At 38.0% G+C, this 14578-nt stretch overlaps 1 protein-coding gene across 1 annotated transcript; it reads right to left on the reverse strand.

Annotated features, from left to right (window-relative positions):
• Nucleotides 1-1573: 1573 nt before the first annotated feature.
• On the reverse strand, nt 1574-2555 carry LOC122049464. The gene has a single exon (XM_042610846.1). The coding sequence runs from the start codon at nt 2538-2540 to the stop codon at nt 1905-1907; it is 636 nt and encodes a 211-aa protein (XP_042466780.1). The 5' UTR covers nt 2541-2555; the 3' UTR covers nt 1574-1904.
• Nucleotides 2556-14578: the final 12023 nt, after the last annotated feature.

Genomic DNA, 14578 nt, shown 5'->3' on the forward strand with positions numbered 1-14578 from the left:
CATAGGAACCCAAGTTTTAACTATTTTTTTTAGCAACTTGTTTGTTTACTAATTAAGGAGATGTATATGATCTATGATAAATTTTCAATTCATATACAAGTCCACATCCAATATCATTTGAGTGAGTTGGATGACCTTTGTAAAATTCATTATCAAACTAAAGAGAGAAAAATAAATGTTATAATGTTTTTTTACGTTTATTTGTCAAAGAAAGGAAATATTAATCTTAGATAAGGAAGGTTGGGCAATGTGGTCGATGTCCAAGAAGGGCACTTTCTTATTGATGTTGTAGACTAACAAGATGACAGTACTCAAATGATCGTTAACTATAGATCTGCAGATTTACAAGTCACGGCTAGGGTGATTAGGCATACGATGTTGTTGAGTAAATATGACATTGGACAAGTTTAGCATCAAAATAGGTTGTCATGATATATAATGGCATAGTGGTGGGCCTAAAGCGCAATGCCAAGATTACAAGAAAAGGAGATGAACGGATCTACTAGCTAGCATGGAAAGGGTTTGCGCATAGTGAGGACATTGTACTCTTGCTAGCAATTTGTGGTCTTACCAATTACCATAACAAGGAGACAACCAAATAATCAATAGTTGTTGTGCAAATTGTACTCTCAATATTGTTTTGAGAAAAGGGAAGCGAGAATCAAAGATGCAATAACATAAGGAAGCATATAGTCTAAAGGTCATGATATAAGGAAGCATATACACAAAATCCATGGTCAAGTCTCCAACCATGGAAGATGTTGTTTTTCTCAATTTCTCACACACACAATCTATCATGTTATGGATTCCACCAAGTTCAGTTTATGGAGTACTAGTCTCTTGTGAAGATCGTGGTACGAGGTGTCTCGCCTAAAAGATAATGGATGCGTTTACTTTCCGAAAGGGCTCAAAAAAGAAGACCATAATGGATGAAGTTTCGACACTTTGGTCGTCATCTAGGCCAAAAGGGAAGATTCCATTCCCTACTTTTCATTATTTATGATTTATATGTAGAGAATTCAAGGGTACATTCTCTTTGAGCCACAGGAATGAATGAATGAATGAATCATTCACAAATCACAACCTTTCCCCTTTATTTGAGGTGCAATTATTGGCTTCTCTTTACGTGCTCTACTGGTAAATGGATGCAATGAGATAGAGGAAGACCCCAACGTTCCTTAGCTAATAAGAATTAGTTTAATTAATTTGTTGCAGTGCGATCCAAACATGTGTTCACAGCCTTCCTACGATGCATCTATTTATTCATTTATAAAGTTTAAGGATAAAATAAACAAGGTAGAAGTTCAGACTAAAACTTATTATGTTTGCTCTGACTTTCTATAGTAGATTTATTTATTCTTAATTAAAATTTAAGGAGAAAATCGATCGACCATTTGTCACTTTCAACATTTTTAATATGATTTTGTTTATAGTTATTTGATTATTTTAAAAGTATGAATGAATTTCATAATAACCATACTATGAAAAAACACTAAAAAAATAACCAATAATATTGACTAAAATTGGCGGCAGCATTAGGAGATAAAAAGAGTAAACTTGGCAATCTTTTTTATGATAAATTAAGATGCGGGCCTTTGATCTGATAAAGGGGGAAAACACTCTTTAATTTGTTTTATTTTTAATAATATAATTATTGATTTTACATTGAAATTTTCAAATTTTACTCCTCACTCGATCTCACTGAACTTATTCCCCTGCTCTTCGCCTGAACACCACATAAAACTATATATATAAATGTTCAGTGCTTGGTACTGTAGCTTCACGGAGACAGATCTACTACAGTAGCTGCTAGCTTATTAAACACGCTGAAGCTCTAGCTGCAGGTACAAGAGTCGCAGTCATAGCTGCGGGCCGGATGAATTAATTAGTTATTACTTTTGTGCCTATCGACTGAGGAGAGGGAACCACCAGTCCTGGAAGTAGGACTTGTAGGAGATCATGAATATGAGGAGCACCAAGACGAGGGCGACTCCCCAAGGGGAGCCGCCGGCCCGGTGGAAAGACTCCCGCTCCGTCGGCAAGGGAACAAAGAAGGACACCCGCCGGAGATTGTCATTCGAAAGCAAGTGCACCAGCAGCAGCAGCAGCAGCGGAGACAGCATCAGCCCCAGCCGCAGCTGATCTAACAGGCTTTCCAGCACCGACTCGTACGCCATGTACCACGACAAGCTTATGAGCGCGAAGAGGGTGAACAGGAAGAGGCAGAGATGCAGCGGCAGAGGCGGCCAGGAGGAGGAGGAGGAGGAGGTGGAAGAAGAGTAGTAGTCGTAGGGACCGTTTGGATTTTGATAGTAATAGCCGTTAGCCATCGATCGATCTCTATCTCTAGATTGCTGGGTTCTTGTCAAGCACAGCACGGGGAGAGGGGTAGGATTTATAGAGGGCGTTTGCTTGCGCTGCAGGGATTCCCGGGAGGAGGATACGTCCAAGGGTCGCGTGGCCCGCGCAGGCTGTCCGACCAATGGGAAAGCAACACGTACGACCGACCATGCTGCAGCAACGGGAGGAATCGATGACATGTCGGCTAGCTAGGGCCACTTGGAAATCAGCAGTGGTCCGTGTCTCTGCCCTGATTGAGGCCTCATTTACTAGCAATTAAAGTACTAACGATATTTAGTTGTTATTTACAGTGGCTGGATTAAATACGCAAACTCGCTGACAAATTTGAGAAAAAGGTCGGGCAGTTCGGTATAAAGAAAGGTCACATTCCATGCACAAAAAAAGGAAAACAAAAATAAATAAATTAAATAGAACGCCTTTAATCCCCCACCCTCCAAAATAAAGAAAATAAAAGAATAAATATAGAATGCCTAACTTATATGAGTGCTATTAAGAAAAATATATAGAAAGGATGATTAAATTAAAATAGGCATGGTGGAGCAATTAAGATTAGTGTTGTTACAATGGATCAATTCTGTAGTAGTGTCAAGTGGGTTGACTTAGCTAGTGGCACGGTCTCGGATTAACTTACCCGGCCGTAGTAATGTAGGCTTTTTCTCAATGTCAAAAAGTAAGGTCGGAGTCTAGGGATATAAACGAGTCGAATTGAATCGAAGAATATTAGACTCGAGTTCGACTCGTTTAAATTATATTTGAGCTCGAGTTTGACTCATTTAAGTTATATTCGTTCAAAAAGCAAGGGCGGAGCTCCAAAATGTTGACAAGAGTTACTGCAGTTCCTTCTCATTGTCAATGTGCCTGGGCTAAAGCTAAAGTAGACTAAACTCCGCCCACAGACTTAGCTAGATGCTACTTCGGTTGAGTCAATTATTTTTATACTATGTAAATTTTATTAATAGATTTCGTCTCTTATTATTTTAATATTTATTAATTATGAAGTAATATAAAGTAATAAATTTTGGTTATAAAATTGACGTAATATAATATCTATCATTTTAAAAATATGAAGTGAAATGTTACTTAAAAATAATTATTTAATCAGTAATAAATCAAAATAAAATTTATAATTTTTAAGTTATGAAGTAATAACAATTAAATGAGTTAAAACACTTTTTCGTTGTTAACATTTTCCCTCTCATTTCCAACTCTAGACCGTCAAGAGCAGATAAGTACCGAAGAAGATAGGCGAAAACGGAGACGACGACAACGAGAGTAGAAAGATCAAAAGAGAGAGAGGTGATCAGAAGCTCTTTTTGGAACTATTCTCCGCTTTGCTATTGGCCTAGGTCTTGTCTCTGTGGTCTTCCATAACCCCTACACCTTCACCCTGCTCAAGGGTGATTCTACAATCGACCACGTGTATGATAGCGTTACAAATTTAAAATGAGTGTATATTAATTTAAATCAGTTGAATTAATTAGAGTAAGCACAACAGAAATAAATTAAACTTAGAATGATTTAATTAAGTAATACAAAGACAATAAAATCATGCAAATCAATTTGCTAATAGTTTAAGCAGGCAAGTTGATCAATCAAACCAGAAGTATAAATACGTAGTAGATATAAAATGTGATTCTTATTTCGAATTTCTTCCAGATGGAGAAACCCTTACAGAAAAAAATCTAAAAAATTTAAGTACAATAAAACAAACTAAGACAACACTGAAAATAAAAATATTACTCTAGGTGATACCGATTAGAAATGAAATGTGTGTTGCAGCGTGTCACATCACTGAAGGTGAAGAAGCAATAAAAGCACGAGGACTAGAGTGAATTTTGTGTAGATAAGTGATTTTCAAGCTCTACCTTGAAACTCTTTATATAGAACTCCTCTAGTCGCTTGAAACCTACTCTATCGCTGATAGAGGTGCTAACATGACTCTAACTTCTCTCTGTAAGATAACATTAACGAAGATCTCCGGCCGCCTGGATAGGGGTCAAACTTCATCTTGACTACCTTGTTCAGATTGCTGATAACGTTGTCTCCCGGTCGCCTAGAAGTTGTTTCAATCGTCCATACGCTCTGGTTGCCTCGACCCATCTATGATCACCTAGACCCTTGGAAATCCCTTCATCAAGAATTATCACTAGTCAATTACCTCTGAATTCCATCCGATTTCCTAGAACTGTCAAACATGTTTCCTTACAATTGTTACACATAATGAGTATGATATAGAATGTAAAGTTACTCGCACTTATGCGACTAGATTTGACCCGTCTAGTTCAGTTTTGCTAAGCAATCAATTTCCATCTAATTTCACACACTTGATTTTTAGCCAAGCAATCAGCTTCTAGCTGATTCCACACACTTGGACCTTTTGCCAAGCAATAAGCTTCCAACTGATTCTATACATTTAGAATTGATTCACCTAGTGTTCAGTTAGGAATTTTGTTTGTCAAGCCTTAATCACTTGGACTTGAGTCATCTAGCCTCCAACTAGGAATTTTGTCTACTAAGATCTTTAATCACTCGGATTTGATTCACCTTACATTTAGCTAATAATTTTGTTTGTCAAACCTTAATCACTTGGATTTGATTCACTTAGCCTCTAGCTAGAAATTTTGCTACTTGGTCTTCAACCAAGACTTAGCTTATGCCTAATTCCCAATCAGGACTTAGATGCCTATATCCACTAGGACTCAGTCACTATCTAGTTTACAATCAGGACTTTAACATCTAGTATCCTACACCTAAAAATATAACACAGCTGGTTAGATCACAACTAACCTAATTTTAACTTTAGTCATATTTTAAAACACTGGTTATATGTTGTGCACTTAGCACCAACAATCTCCCTCTTTTCGATAATATGAAAACTAAGTTAAAGTTAGTAATCAATAATAAAGCATAAGCTAGATTATTCAATGCATGAAAAAAAGATAGAGTTAGTTCAGTCATACATGAATAAAATAAATGTATAAATAACTCCTCTTTAATTATTGCTCCCCTTAATCAGATAAGAAATTAAATTGGGAGTTAATAAACTCTCTTGATTTTTTATATTTCTTTTATCTCTCTCCCTTTTTTCATAGATTAAAAAAAGGGTTAAAATACAAATAAAATAATACCTCTAGCCTACTCCTCAAGTGGTTAGACCATTGAAGAGTCTCCTACTGCAATATCAATTTGAGGATCTGTTTTACTCTAGAGGGGTGAATAATGTTCGTTCTTTTTGTCATTATAACAGAGTTAGTTTGCAATGAAATAATAAAGACTAACTATAAGAATAATAAAAGACACAAAGGATTTACTTGGTTCATAACTCCTAGGGACACCTCTAAAAGCAGAGAAACCTCTTACATTTTTAGTAAGACACAATCACAATGAAAGTGGTAATAAAAGAAATATAGACAAGCACCAATTTGGTCTAAAGCCTTTGACGCCGAACAGAATAACGATTATCCTGCATGATATTGAATCTGTTGATTCACACATGAATATTGAAAATAATCTTCTAGAACCTGTTAATTTAAAAAGAAATACCAGAAAATTAAAAAAAAAAACAACACTATAAAAAATAACTCATAATTCTAAAATCCCTAAACAAAAATAACTCATAATTCTAAAATCCCTAAACGGATTCAAATACAAAAAAAAAAATGGAAAGACATAAATTATCAAAAATACCTAAATTACCAAAAATACCTTAAATATCAAACAAGTAAATATTACCTAAAGTAATAATCTTCGGATCCTCCTACATCAGTCGCCCCGGGTTGAAAGAACTTGTCCTTGAGTTTAGAGTAGTTTTAAATGGTAGCTTAGGAGGAAGATCTTCTATCACCAAGTCGATAAAAATCTACTAACCACTATTGAACTTTCAGAATTCTCATCAATCCATTGATGAGCACAACATCTTGGACGCTGCTTTTGTCCATCTTTGTGTCCCTCAAGTACTTCTCCACCAGTTTGATGGCACTATGTAGTTGCTTAAAGTGCCCCCAGTTGGTTTGCTTTATGTTACCATATTCATCCAAAGGAGCATCAAAATCATATGATGTTACTAGAAAAGGACCTCCTGAAGTTCGACCAAAATTTATTCCTCCGTGATTCATAAAATAATTTTGATATGTGCATCCAAGAGGAAAGAAGTAACTCACTGCATAAGCTACATCTTCAGCGAGTCTATGTGGTTGACTCTCTCCCCAAGCTTGGAACCATCCTATCCAATCTTCTATCCGCATCAAGAATTTTACATGTATCTCCAAACTTGGCAGTTCAGATTCTCTGTCCCCATTTCTCTCTGTCCCCGTGTCTCATTGTCGATCAGACGGATCAGATTAAATCTCAAGGTATCATGACATCTTTAAAATATGTGCAGTATCCTCGTGATATGCAAAGTATCCTTAAGATTTAATCTGATCCGTCCGATTGACAATGAGACATGGGGACAGAAAGAAATGGGGACAGAAGATCTGAACTCCAAACTTGGAGCATCTTCTTGTTGGCACATGATCCATGATATTGCCATATTCACACACCATTGGAGGTATTGTTTACATGCATCTTCATACTTGTCAATGAAGTTTCCATATTCATTCTCGATCGGAGTAAGAATGATGGGTCAACCGTGAGATGCTAATAGATTTTCTTTCTTGACCATGTCGACTATAAGAGTTGTAAAAATTTACATTTCAGCCTGACTACCGTAATTGTTTTCATCACCCCAAGTGAATAATTTTTCAGATGATGCACTAGATTGTGTTACAACATCTTCTATTTCATTATCATAAATTAGATCATCGACTATTTCGATCTTGTCGTCCATATCTTTCTTAAGAAAAATTTTATTCAAATTAAAATAAAAGAACTTACGATCTTTAAGTGTTGTTGTAGGAGAGCACTAACACAGTAATATGTTTGCACCAAAAAAGCAAGCATGCAAAAAACTTGTAAATAAAAGAGTAAGGTCGAGAAATTGTTATCTCCGGTTGAAGCGTCGGCGTGCCGACTGCCTTTAGAGAATTTATTGCCGCTCACGATATAGAGGCTCTCCGGCAAAATTCTCCCAAGATCTGACAACCACTCGCGTCGTCCGTAGGTGCACTCCAAGACGAATGTCGCACTCGGACTCAACCTCAGATTGCGGAACCAAGCCTCAGGACAAAAGCGTACACACACAGAGAGGGAAGAAGGAGAAGAGAGGACTGTTCGAGTAATTCCGAACGAGGAATAGAGGCGCAGCATTTATTCACTTCGAAGCAGTAAGCACTACTTCGCCAGCGAACAAAAGCGTCGATTCCGTCACACGCGGGATACTGCTTCGCCAGCGAACCAAAGCGTTGGTTCGAAGTGCGTCGCTTCCTCACACGCGGGACAGAACCAAACCTCGCCAGGTGCGTCAAGACTGGCAAAAACAAACCAGGCTGCCTGCAAGCGTGAGGCCCACGAGCTGGGGATTTGCACCCCCCCTGCGCGATGATTGCGTGCGTCACGCCCAGTTTATGGATTTCCGGCTCGAACCCCCCGAAACCACCTGATTTGGGCTCGGCCCGTGCATGCATGTAGATCCCCTTAACTTTACTAAGCAAGGATGAAAGGGATCCATATATAAGGTCTTCCAACCTTCTTAGCTTAGCAATGTGGGACTAAATGCATTCACATATGCATTACCATAACAACTAAAAACAAGAAAAATACTTTGAATTAAAAACACAAAACTCAACAATCCCCCACTAATTCAAATTAATTTGGTCAAAAACAAAGACTTGTCCTGAGGCTTGGTTGCAATGAGCTTTTAGTGAAAATACCTTCCGGTTTGAATTTTCACCTGAGTACATCAATCTTATTCACATAGGTTTGAAGTGGACTCAGTCTTGAACTTAAACCTTTTATATGTGAAAATCAATTGGTAACAACTCATCACGGGCGATGGTTGAATCCTTCTGGGTTAGTGCATTACGGTCATGCCACCGAATCTTGTTTCATAAGTGCTAAGGAGAATTGCCTAGACCCCCCACACTGCGACCCCACAGTTACACTTACATAGGTGAGTTCTCCAAGGATGTACTGCGAGCATCTTGTCGTTAAGACCTTGAACTCATTAAGAGCTCCTAAGCTCATCCTTACTAGTAGTCAAGCATCTATCCAGGAAAGAGACTATGAGATTACATCTCAATCAATTTGATGCTTACGGTTCACCCTTATAACTTGTTTATACCACATTGAACCTACTTCTTGGGATCTCCAATCAGATAGGTTGGGTTGTCGCTATAGATCAAACCAGGATAAGCCTCAGTCTCATTCCCTTACTGGATCTCTTGATTTTCTCATAATCAAGTCCTTTAGTGAGTGGATCAGCAATATTGTCATTTGAACTTACAAAGTCCAATGACACCACTCCAAGAGACACTAACTCACGAATAGACTTTAATCTTATTCGCACATGTCTCTTCTGTTTCTGGTTATACTTGAAACTTCTAATCTGAGCTATTGTTGTTTGATTATCACAGTGTACTGAAATAGAAGGTATTGGCTTCATCATCAAAGGAATTTCAGAAAGAAGACCCTTAAGCCAATCAGCTTCAGTTACTGTGGTATCCAAAGCACACAATTCTGCCTCAGATGTAGAACGAGTTATAATCGTCTGTTTAATAGACCTCCAAGCAACTGCACCGCCTCCAAGTGTATAGACATAACCAGTAACGTCTTTACACTCAGCAGTGTTAGCTATCCAATTAGCATCACTATATCCCTCCAGGACTGCAGGGAATCTCCCATACCACAAGTCCAAGGATATAGTGCCTTTTGGGTATCTGAGTACTCTGTCTAATGCATCCCAATGCGTTCTGTCCGGACAGCTGGTAAACCTACTCAATTTCATTATAGCAAAAGAAACATCAGGTCTAGAACAATTTGCTAAATACATTAGACTACCTATTATCTGTGAGTATCTTAATTGAGACACTGTCACACCACTCTTATTCTTGTGGAGAGTTTTTGAATGATCATAGGGTGTGACGACAGATTTAATTTGGCTATAGCTATATTTCTCTAATACTCTCTCAACATAGAGTGATTGAGAAATTGCTATTCCTTCATTTGAACGAGTCAACTTCAGCCCTAAAATCATGTCAGCACAACCCATATCCTTCATATCAAACTTACCACTCAAGAGGGTCTTAGTCTCATTAATAATAGAAAGGTTAGAACCAAAAAGTAGGATATCATCTACATATAAACATAAGATAATACAATTATCACCTTTCATTTTAGCATACACACATTTACCAGAGTCATTCATTTCAAAGTCAAACGATAGCATAGCTCTTTCAAATTTTTCGTGCCACTGCTTTGGGGCTTGCTTCAAACCATAAAGAGATTTGACTAGCATACAGACTTTATTCTCATTTCCAAAAACTACATATCCCTCAGGCTGATCCATATATATCTCTTCTTCAAGATCTCCATTAAGGAATGCCGTTTTGACATTCATTTGATGGACCTCAAGATGATATATGGATGTCAATGCTATTAACACTCAGATTGTAGTAATTCTGGTAACAGGAGAATAAGTGTCAAAATAGGCAATCCCTTCTTTCTGTTTGAATCCCTTAGCAACTAGGCGAGCTTTGAATTTATCTACTGACCCATCAGGTTTTAGTTTTCTCTTAAACACCCATTTACATCCTATAGTGGTACACCTAGGAGGTAGATCTACCAACTCCCAAGTGGCATTAGAGATAATAGAGTCCATTTCACTTTTAATGGCCTCTTTCCAGTGCTTAGCTTCAGGAGAAGCTATAGCATCTCTATATGTTACAGGGTCACCTTCTATATTATAGGTGATAAAATCCTGGCCTAAATCTGTAGACACACGTTGCCTCTTGCTCCTTCTCAGTTCTGTACACTCACTAGATTCATCTAGTCTAGAGTGACTTGAGGAAGGTGTACCTACCACGGATAATGGTACCTCTACGGCAGCAGACTTATCTCTAGTAGGAATACCAGATATAGACTGAGGTGTTCTCGTCTTCATAGGAAATATATCCTCAAAAAATGTAACATCGCGAAGTTCTACAATAGTATTTGCATCTATTCCAGGAATTTCAGATTTAATAATCAGAAACCTATATGTAATACTATTTTGAGCATAACCCAAGAAGATACCATCTACGGTCTTTGGACCAGGTTTTTTCCTTCTGTGTTCAGATACTAGTACCTTTGCAAGGCACCCCCACATTTTAAGGTATTTCAAACTTGTCCTCCGGCCTTTCCAAAGCTCATATGGGCTTTTATCCCTAGACTTCATGGGGACTCTATTTAACACATGACATGCAGTATATAGAGCCTCCCCCCACATGAAGTTGGGTAACCCAGAACTGCCTAACATGGAATTAATCATATCTTCAAGGGTTCAATTTTTTTCGTTCTGCTATACTGTTGGATTGAGGACTATATGGAGCAATTACCTCGTGAATTATACCTACATCTTGACAAAATTTTTGAAACAGGTTCGAGGTAAACTCTCCACCCCTATCAGACCTTAATCTCTTAATAGATTTATTTGTTTGATTCTCAGCTTCAGATTTAAAAAAACATAAATTTATCTAAAGCTTCATCCTTAGTTTTCAGCAAATAAACATAACAATAATGAGAGTGATCATCAATGAAGGTAATGAAATATCGTTTATGGTCTCTCGTTATTACACCGTTAAACTCACAACAGTCAGTATGAATCAATTCTAAAATATCAGAATTTCTATCAACTGATTTGAAAGGTTTACGGGGTTGTTTATATTGCACACAAACTTCATATTTTTTCTTATCATTTATAGCATGCTTAGGAATCATGTTTAGATTCATCATCTTTTTTACGGTATTAGAATTGACATGTCCTAATCTGTCATGTCATATATCATAAGACTCAATGTTGTATGAACAACCAATATTAGTAGATTTATTTAAAGTAGCATTTTCTACATTGAGTTTAAATAAACATTCATTAAGGTAACTTTTTCCAACAAATATTCCTAAATGTAATATTACAACTTTATTACATTTAAAGTTCAACTCATAACTAGCGCGGACTAACTTTGACCCACTAATCAAATTCCGACGGACCGCTGGAACATGATGCACCTCATGCAGTGACAGGACTTTTCCAGAGGTGAACCTCAGGTCAACTTATCCTATCCCAAACACCCTGGCTGCAGAATGATTCCCCATGGTCACGGAAGTGCCTTCAATTACCTGATAAGTAAGGAAGGCAGAGCGATCAGCACAATAATGCACATTAGCACCTGTATCAACTAACCATTCATTGGGTTGATAGATCAAGTTTAGTTCGGGTTTGAAGGTAACAAACCTATTGCTGGTGTCGTCACTAGCAGTCACAACATTTGCTTGTGCCTTGGTGTTGGACATATTGCTCTGTTTTTTTTTCTTGTCCTTTTGCTTAGGGTAGAATTTAGCATAATGTCCAACTTGTCCACATGCCCAACATGGCTTGGTTTCATTTTTCTTTTGAACCTTTGGTTTGGGTTTCATCTTGTTCTTCATTTTCTGATTTTTGAATTTTTTCTTATCAGATAAGACTACTACGTTTGCCTTTGGAATAAAATCCATAGGCATTCTTTTATCATCATCTTTATGTTGCTTCCGATGTTCTTCTTCGATATTTAAGGCAATCATCAAATCTTCTAGAGAGATTTTACCTCTCCTATGTTTAAGAGTCATGCCAAAATCTTCCCAACTCGGAGGCCTATGCCAACTTGTCCACATGCCCAGCACGGCTTGGTTCCATTTTTCTTTTGAACCTTTGGTTTGGGTTTCATCTTATTCTTCATTTTCTGATTTTTGAATTTTTTCTTATCAGATGAGACTACTACGTTTGCCTTTGGAATAAAATCCATAGACATTCTTTTATCATCATCTTTATGTTGCTTCCGATGTTCTTCTTCGATATTTAAGGCAATCATCAAATCTTCTAGAGAGATTTTACCTCTCCTATGTTTAAGAGTCATGCCAAAATCTTCCTAACTCGGAGGCAATTTTTCGATGATAGACAAGACCTGAAATTTTTCGGATAATGGCATATCTCCTTTAGCAAGACCATGAATTTGAACTTGGAATTCATGTGTCTGCTCAACCACAGATTTGCCTTCAACCATTTTGAAGTTTAGAAATTTTGCCACAGTATACTTTTCTAAACCAGAATCTTCAGAGTTGTATTTTTTATCCAAAGATTTCTATAGCTCTTTAGCCGAAGCCGTTGAGCAGTATACATCAAATAGTGCATCTGAGAGGGCAGACAGGATCCTCCCATGGCAGAGATAATCCCTTTTCTTAAACCTCTATAAGGCAGCACTATAGGCAGGTTCCTCTTCATCAGGTGAAGGAGGATTTATTTCTATAACGAAAAATAGCCTTAGCGTAGTAAGCCAAAATTTCATCCGTTGTTGCCAACGTCTGAAGCGTCGATTCCCTCACACGCGGGATACTGCTTCGCCAGTGAACCAAAGCGTTGGTTCGAAGTGCGTCACTTCCTCACGCGCGGGACGCGGGACAGAACCAAACCTCACCAGGTGCGTCGGGACTGGCAAAAACAAACCAGGCCGCCTGCAAGCGTGAGGCCCACGAGCTGGGGATTTGCACCCCCCCTGCGCGCGATGATCACGTGCGTCGCGCCCGGTTTATGGATTTCCGACTCAAACCCCCCGAAACTACCTAAATTGGGCTCGGCCCGCGCATGCGTGTAGGTCCCCTTAACTTTGCTAAGCAAGGATGGAGGAGATCCATATATAAGGTCTTCCAACCTTCTTAGCTTAGCAATGTGAGACTAAATGCATTCACATATGCATTACCATAACAACTAAAAATAAGAAAAATACTTTGAATTAAAAACACAAAACTCAACATTAAGATCTTGCATCACTAAACACTCAAATAACTCTGTGACTTGTCCTTGTAAATCTTTAAGTATCTCATCTTGGGTGTTATAATCACGATGCAATGCATCCTCGACTGGAACCTGCCTATTACAACCTCGATCATGACCATGACAACTATTCATGGGATATAGGAGGACTCTGATACTACCCCCGGGACTATAGTGCAACGATAAGGGTACTCAATTGTCTCCCAGTCACCCACGACTTGATTCCCAGCTATCTCAACTATGACGTATTTGTAAGAATTTTTCCTCCAAATGGAACTTGCAACTAAGGGATGTTGGGTTTCTAGGCTGCTCGTCGTGAGTGCTTCCCGATTTACCCTGGTCACCGGTGAAAAACTTTCGTGGGACCGAGCCGATCACCGCAGGCTCACCGTTACGCAACATGGTTAATCATTTTTTAGGAGGGTTCTAATACCAACTGACACAGGGCAGGATAGCAACTATCCCGCGGACTATTGAATCTGTTGATTCAGGTATGAATATCGAAAATAATCTTCTAGGGCCTGCTGATTTGAAGAAGAATATCAAAAAATAGGAAAATGATAGCACTGCCGAAAATATTATTAAATCAAAAATCTTCTCCTAAACATACCCTTATATAGACTCTAAACCTTAAAACCAAAGAAAGTAAATAAATTCCAACATATAGACCCTAATTTTCTGACTTGTAAAGAAAGGAAAGGAATCATAATTAAAAAGAAAAAGACTTATAATTCTAAAATCCCTAAACGGACTCAAAATATAAAAAGATATAAATTATTAAAAATACATAAATACCAAGAATACCTTAAATACAAAAAGTAAAAATTACCAAAAGTAATAATAAAAATCTTCGGATCATCCTACATCAACCTTGAGTGTGCAACACTCCTAGCACTTCCTAGATTATGCTAGCCGAACTTGAGCACTTTTTCGAATAGAAGAACAAAGATTATTGATTGTAGTTGTTGATGGAAATAACTGCCTCGACTCCCTTTTATAGAGCTCGATCGACATTCTTAAGGTCGACTGGAAGCCCTTCTGGTCGATTAGACCTCCATTGACTAGGTTGTAAACTCCATCCACTTCAACTATGGATCGACCTGACTTTTACAACTTCCGATTGCATGAAGCATGGTCAAACTACATCTGTTGTCCGCCTCACTCGGAGTCAATGAAGCAAAGTGTTTCCAATCGACTGAAACTATTCTAGTAGATTAGACCTTCTGATCACCCATACCAATTCCCAACTGGTCCTGCCTCCGAACACACTTTGGTCTT

Source organism: Zingiber officinale, chromosome 2B, assembly GCF_018446385.1.
Source record: "Zingiber officinale cultivar Zhangliang chromosome 2B, Zo_v1.1, whole genome shotgun sequence".
NCBI lineage: Eukaryota > Viridiplantae > Streptophyta > Magnoliopsida > Zingiberales > Zingiberaceae > Zingiber > Zingiber officinale.

Coding starts and splice junctions, on each gene's coding strand:
- LOC122049464 (XM_042610846.1), bottom strand. CDS start 2,540: ATGTCATCGATTCCTCCCGTTGCTGCAGCATGGTCGGTCGTACGTGTT.